Raw genomic sequence first — 7,647 nt, 5'->3', positions numbered from 1 at the left:
CTATATCACCAATACAATTTATTCATCGAACATCATCTATTCAAACTGAAGAAAATTAGTAAAGGCCTACATAATGGTCAAATAAATAGACTGGACTTGCATTATAATTTGTTAAAGACAAATTAGCCTCACCATTTTGACCATGTTATGGAGCTGTCATTTCGTTTGGTGTTGCAAAAACAACAGCTATTTCGATACATAATCACCATGAAATATATAACATCATATACAGTAAGAATCCATATTTTGGTAATGTGGTTACTTCTCAGTCAGTCACGCTGGTCCCATCAATTCAGTTGTGTGCACGAAGCTTGAAGTCCCCTGTTAGTGTCGTCGGCCACAACTGTTCAAGGTTTATGGTTGAAGTGTTTATTAAAGAGATTTGCATTGCTATGGAAAGGGTCTGGAGTCCCAGCAGAGAACGGGTATCCTGTCTGCTGGTCATAGAGCCCTAATCGGGGTCCACCAGATGTATTCGCCGCGGTAACGCCGGGTCCATGGTTAAGATAAGTGACAAGTCTTCTCATCTCTTCAAGTGCTTGCGCTTGCATGAGGATGTAGTTTTTGGCGAGCAGCAAAGTGGCTATTTTGGATAACTTCCGTACGGACGGGCTGTGCGCGTAGGGGATCACCGACCTCAGTTCATCGAGCGCGTCGTTCAGGTCATGCATCCTCCTCCTCTCACGGGCGTTAATGTTCAGCCGCAGCACTTTCTGCTCTTTGTGTTTCTTACCTGCGTCACATTTGGCCATTGATGCCATGAGCCTTTCCTCAGGAAAAAGCACCATGTCACTCCTGCCAATGCCATCACTGTCATCATCCTGACTCTGCTCCCCGCCACTGCTCTCAGCGGCTGCTGCGGCGGCAGCGGTGTGTTTTAAAAATTCCCCGTACTTTACGCACAACGATTCAGATGGGAAGCCAAGTGTTCCCGCCTGAACTCCGGCCATTGTCCCCGGTTGTGAGTGCTCCTGATCAAAACTCATGGATGATTGTCGATCTCTGGGAGAGGGAGACAGTCCTATGCTAGAGCCCGATCTGAAAGAATCCACCCTTTTGCGCCCAAACGCTGGACCTTTGTGAAGAACTTCTCTCCTACAGAGTTCTGGTGTGCGCAGTCCTGTTAAGTCAGTGGTCCCACCCCCCACTCTCTCGACCACTTGTGATTGCCCTGGATTCTGCGCGACACTTTTTTGATGTTACACTTGTCCAGTGACGGTTTAATATGATACAGTACAGTGCGCCCTCGGAGGTTCACCTTCAGGAGATAATAAAACACATTAGGAGAAGCAGGATTATGCTGCAGGCAGTTTTCTACTTGATTAACTCCAGGCAGGAATGAGAGGTTTATTTTATGGACCAAATGGAGAGACAACAACCCATGTGTAATAGGATACATGGTGATGCCATTGACCATCATTCATGTTAATGTGCGGTGAAATGACAGGGATGAAGATAATGATTGCATCCCCTGTCAATCTTTGGTTTCAATCATTAAACCGATCATCAGTTGACTTGTCTACTGTTTTAAATGCATCTTAAAGTTAACTCATTATGGTATTGGGCAGCATAGCACAGGTCTATAGTGGACTGGTCCATAGCAGGCTACTGTGATCTGTGGCCTTCTTCCTGATTTTGTTGCAAATCCTCAAATGATTGGATATATGATTTCATTATATTTGTCAGATGAGCTCAATTTTGCCCTAACATATTTTTTTCCCTCCAAGGCCCAAAACAACAGAACATGTGAACTTTCAAATGACATGGAGAAAATAACATAAAAAAATAGATATTTCATGCTTCTAATCATGCTTCCAAGTAATATTTGGAAGCATGACGCATATATATTTTTTTAGAATGTGATCTTATAATGATATATTATATCAAACTAAATCAACCGGAGAAAGGCAGCATTTAACAAGGAATCCCTCAAGCAGTTCAACTAAACAATCGAATATACAATAAGCTCCTCCCCTACTGCAGAGCCCCACAATTCTGAGATTTCTCAGCTACAGTAGATGGACCATAAAGTCTATAACAGTCTATTCTTCCTCTATACATGAATCATAATGGAACATTGGCTTAGGAATACTTTACTTATCCTGGCTGCATGCTATTTTGGTACAGTATAGTGCTTGTCATTTCTACATTGTCATTCTCTGAACCTTAGCCTATTATGTATTATAAAACCCCAAAATATTAATTTTTCAGATTGTAAAGGTGAAGAGTCTGCAGAGTGGACATGTTACTGCCCTTGAAGGAGGACTGGTAACACTCAGCTGTAACTACACTACCAGTAGTCCATCTCCTGATCTCTTCTGGTACATCCAGTTAACTAGGGACTCTCTTTGTACAATACTTCTGCTATTAATTTCATAATTTTTTATTTCCTCAATCATATTGCTTGATTATTTTCCTCCTAATACAAATGTGTATTACATTATTTTCCAGAATGCAGAGGAGAAGACTCAGTCATTCAGCCAAGTGATTGTTACTGAGGGAGAACAGGTCACACTGGACTGTCAATTTGATACTGTGGATACAAATCCGTACCTGTTCTGGTACAAGCAGGTAGCTAATGACTTCCCAAAGTATATGCTGAGGCAGGCGACTTTTGGATCAGATAATGCCATTGAATTCCTGGGGAGATTCGATGCCCATCTCAATTTAATTACATTTAAATCAGAATCAAAATCAGTCCCCTTGGCGATCCAGAGGTTGCAGCTGTCTGACTCTGCTGTGTACTAATGTGCTCTGAGGTCCACTGTGACAACAGGATATACAACCTCCTATTGTGGTAACTAACTAACTAGCTAACTAACAACTGTATTTAGAGTAAGTAAAAACACATTTAGCATAATAGGGGAAATTCTATACACATCAGAGAATATTATCAATATGGAAACCAAATCATTTGAAAATGCATTTTTATTCCTGTTATTCATTCACCTCAGATGACCCTCTGAAAAATAAGTTGTGTTGTGTTTAGAGGAGGAGCTAGTATGAGAATAAAAATGAGACTCAAAATGGCATGAAGGTCTTTCCTAAGCTTGTTATATATATATATATTGTATTTTACCCCCTTTTGCAACACAATTTCAATCTTGTCTCATCGCTGCAGCTCCCCAACTGGCTCGGGAGGCGACGGTCGAGTCATGCGTCCTCCGAAACATAACCCACCAAACTGTGCTTCTTAACACCCGCCTGCTTAACCCAGAAGCCAGCTGCACCAATGTGTCTGAGGAAACACTGTTCAACTGATGCCCGAAATCAGCCTGCAGGCGCCCGGCCCTCCAAAAGGAGTCACTAGAGCGCGATAAGCCATGTAAAGCACCCCCGGACAAACCCTCCCCTAACCCGGATGACGCTGAGCCAATTGTGCGCCGCCCTACGGGACTCCTGATCACGGCCGGTTGTGACGGCCTAGCATCGACCCCGGGTCCGTAGTCACACCTCAAGCACTGCGATCCACTCGGGAGGAGTTTTTTTTTTAACATTTGTGGGTAAGTCAAATTAATTTAACAGTAAGGATAATGTGTAATTACTTCCTTACAAACTTGGAAAAACGACACACAAGCTTTGACAGTTAATGTTGACAAAGTGGCCGAACGTGTGTATCTGGAGATCTCCTCTGTTGAAGTGACAGACTCTGCTCTGTACTACTGTGCCCTGAAGCCCCCAGTGACAGGAAACCCAGAAACACTACAAAAACCTGACTGTAATAAATTCCTACTAGTAACACCATGTAATAGGCAAGAATCTGAATACAAATAATCAGAGATCATGTTCATGGTTATCTATCAATTAAGTCATATTTGTTCATCACAGATTATAATGTTGCTGTAATGTGGGTCCAATTACTGACTAGGAGCTAAGATGAGAGGTAGAGAGATGATTCTCCTCTAACTGACTGTAACAGTGGGATGTCTTCAGTTCTGCCTCCTGATAACACACTGTTACACCCATCACCATGTTACTCTACCCAGTGTTTCTCCTCTCTGCACTTGTTGGTGAGTATTAGTCTTACATGACATACTTTTAGTTTATTCAAGGGAACTGTCAAGTGTCATTTGTTAAATAGAACTTCCTAGAAGAAATGTAAATGACTGATTATCTTTTCACTTGTATTGAATATGACACAGAGTATGTAATAATTTCACACCAACTGAAAATGTTAATTTAATCTTAACTTTATTACAGGTGGCAGTTATGAAAATGACATAAAACCAACTTCAGAGACAGAACATGGCATGGAGGGAAGCAGTTTTACACTGTCTTGCAACTACTCTGACTCAGTAGACTATCTTCTATGATATCGTCAATATCTCAGATCAGCACCCCAAATCCTCCTCTACACTACAGTCACCTCAAAGCCCTATGTATTTAGAGCTGAACCTGATGACCCTCGACTGTCTGTTCATTTGAATAAAGAGAGAACCAGTGTGGATCTGGAGATCTCCTCTGCTGAAGTGACAGACTCTGCTCTGTAATACTGTGCTCTGAGGCCCACAGTGACAGGAAACCCAGAAACACCACAAAAATCTGACAGCTCATGATAAACTCCTCTAATGCATATTGTAGCGTAGGGGTGGGGCGTCCTACTGTAGGTTCATGAAAATAAATTATCCTTTAAAAAACTGTTGGACTTCACTCCAGTATATAACCTCAGCTACAATATGATGGTTCTCTACACAGTTATTTTACTTTCTGCTCTGACAGGTTAGTAAATGACTGTATTACTGTCATTCTCTTGATTACATTTTTTAGGCTAATGTATAGTTTATCTGTATTTTGGGGGGATTTTAGAGTAAATACCAAGATCTTTCCTAATTTCAAATACATCTACCTTGTGATTTATCCATCACCTCCTCACGTTAGCAGGTGACAGTTTTCTTCAGACCATGCAGCCAAACCAAGTGTATGGAGAGGAGGGTGGTAATGTTCAGCTTTCCTGAAACTACTCCTCAGCATACAGTGTACTGTGGTATAAACAGTATCCAGGATCAGCTCCCCAATTCCTCCTCTTCATCCTCCATGCCTCTAGGACTGTAGTGAGAGCTAAACCTCCATCCTCTCACCTCACTGTTAAACTAAACAAAGAGAAGGTGTGTGCGAATTTTGAGATCTCCTCTGCTGAAGTGAGAGACTCTGCTCTGTACTACTGTGCTGTGATGTCCACAGTGATACTTAACTCATTGACTCAGCACTCAGCAGAACTGACCTGTCACCTGTCAGTTATAGATTTACATGCATCTGATGTATTTTGCTTGACCACAGCACCATCAAGTGGAGTATTCAGTGCATAAATAATTTTTTAACTGCTATTAAACGTACATATAAAATACATTTGTTTCAACATAGTCAGTAGGAGGAGCTAGAGTATACAACTCAGGATCAGATTATGAATAATGCCGCAACTACACCATCTAAGTTAAAACTCTTCTATGGTATCGACAGACAATTACAGACTACAAAAATAAAACCAGCCACGTCTCGGACATTGACGCCTTGCTTCCAGACAAACTAAACACCTTCTTTGCCCGCTTTGAGGATAATACTGTGCCACCAACGCGGCCTGCTATCAAGGACTGTGGGCTCTCCTTCTCCGTTGCCGACCTGAGTAAGACATTAAACGTTTTAATTCTCGCAAGGCTGCCAGCCCAGACGGCATCCCTAGCCGCGTCCTCAGAGCATGCGCAGATCAGCTGGGTGGTGTGTTTACGGACATATTCAATCTCTCCCTATCCCAGTCTGCTGTCCCCACATTCTTCAAGATGGCCACCATTGTTCCTGTACCCAAGAAGGCAAAGGTAACTGAACTAAATTACTATCACCCCATTGCACTCACTTCTGTCATCATGAAGTGCTTTGAGATGCTAGTCAAGGATCATATCACCTCCACCTTACCTGTCACCCTAGACCGACTTCAATTTGCTTACCGCCCCAATAAATCCACAGACGATGCCATCGCTATAACACTGCACTCTGCCCTGGGCAATAGGAATACCTATGTAAGAATGTTGTTCATTGACTATAGCATTCAGCATTCAACACCATAGTACCCTCCAAGCTCATCATTAAGCTAGAGGCCCTGGGTGTCAATCCCGCCGTGTGCAATTGGGTCCTGGACTTCCTGACGGGCCGCCCCCAGGTGGTGAATGTAGGAAACAACATCTTTACTTCGCTGATCCTCAATAATGGGGCCCCACAAGGGTGCGTGTACAGTCCCTTCCTGTACTCCCTGTTCACCAATGACTGCGTGGCCATGCACGCCTCCAACTCAATCATCAAGTCTGCAGATGACACAACAGTGGTAGGCTTGATTACCAACAATGTTGAGACACCCTACAGGGGAGGTGAGGGCACTCGGAGTGTGGTGTCAGCAAAACAACCTCTCACTCAACGTCAACAAAACAAAGGAGGACTTCAGGAACCAGCAGAGCGAGCACCCCACTATCCACATCGACAGGACAGCAGTGGAGAAGGTGGAAAGTTTTAAGTTCCTCGGCGTACACATCACTGACAAACTGAAATGTTCCACCCACGCAGACAGTGTGGTGAAGAAGGTCCCCCCTCTAGGGATGCCACCTTGCGTCCTACCTGGGCGCATACCTGGTTGAGCGGGTTGCCGGCATTGGAAATCCGCGATGAGGCCTGCGTCCAGGATGTCCCTAGCGGGGACCCAACACGTCTCTTCCGGGCCATAACCCTCCCAGTCAACCAGGTACTGGAACCCCCTGCCCCGAGGTCGAACCTTCAGTAGATGCCTAACCGTGTACGCCGGTTGGCCATCGATGAGATGGGTGAGAGTGGTGGGCATGGAAACAGGAGACAAAGGGCTGTGAGACATGGGTTTAATTCTGGAAACATAAAAAGTGGGATGTATACGGAGGGTACGGGCCAACAGAAGACGAACAGCAGAGGGGCTAATGACCTTGGAGATGGGGAAAGGATAAACCGGGGGGAGAGTTTGAGGGATTCCACCCAGAAAAGCAGATCCTGGATGGACAGCCATACCTTCTGCCCGAGACAATACCGGGGAGCCGGGGTCCGGTGGCGATCCCCTTGTCGTCGATACCTAAAGGTGGTCTTGAGAGGGGCCGACCGGGCTCTCTTCCAGGTACGACGACAGCGGCAGACAAACATCTGGGTCGAAGGTAGGTCACCAAAAGCGTTGTCGCACAAAGGCCAGGGTCTGCCGGGAGCCCGGGTGGCAGGCAAGCCTGGAGGAATGGGCCCACTCCAGGACCGAGGACCAGACCGCTTCAGGAACTAACATCCGGTACTCAGCAGAATACAGACCTGTCAGTTTGTGGTTTTTCAAACACCTGCTATCTTTTGTTTGACTACAGCGAATCATATGGAACATGTGGATCTGGAGATCTCCTTTGCTGAAGTGACAGTCTCTGCTCTGTACTACTGTGTTCTGAAGCCCACAGTGACAGGAAACCCAGAAATACTGTACAAAAACCTAGAACATCTGAATGCGGGGGAAAAGTTATCAACAGGCACATGAATTAATGTGTCCAGAACACTATTTTAGCCTGACCCTGACCCTAAACCTAACCCTTTCTTAATATCCCCATCCCATCCCAGATCAATCCTAACCCTAGCCATAACTCTAACCCTAACTCTAGCTTCGTTTCT

At 44.5% G+C, this 7,647-nt stretch overlaps 1 protein-coding gene across 1 annotated transcript; it reads right to left on the bottom strand.

Annotated features, from left to right (window-relative positions):
• Positions 1–3: 3 nt before the first annotated feature.
• On the bottom strand, positions 4–7,146 carry LOC129813501 (class E basic helix-loop-helix protein 22-like). Its single transcript, XM_055865799.1, has 3 exons — positions 7,037–7,146; positions 6,613–6,860; positions 4–1,198 (listed from the first exon to the last, which is right to left on the bottom strand). The coding sequence occupies exons 1-3, from the start codon at positions 7,144–7,146 to the stop codon at positions 348–350; spliced, it is 1,209 nt and encodes a 402-aa protein (XP_055721774.1). The 3' UTR covers positions 4–347.
• Positions 7,147–7,647: the final 501 nt, after the last annotated feature.

The sequence above is a fragment of the Salvelinus fontinalis genome, chromosome 17 (assembly GCF_029448725.1).
Source record: "Salvelinus fontinalis isolate EN_2023a chromosome 17, ASM2944872v1, whole genome shotgun sequence".
Lineage (NCBI taxonomy): Eukaryota > Metazoa > Chordata > Actinopteri > Salmoniformes > Salmonidae > Salvelinus > Salvelinus fontinalis.
Note: the sequence above shows the minus strand (reverse complement) of the source record. Positions and strands in the feature narration are given on the sequence as shown.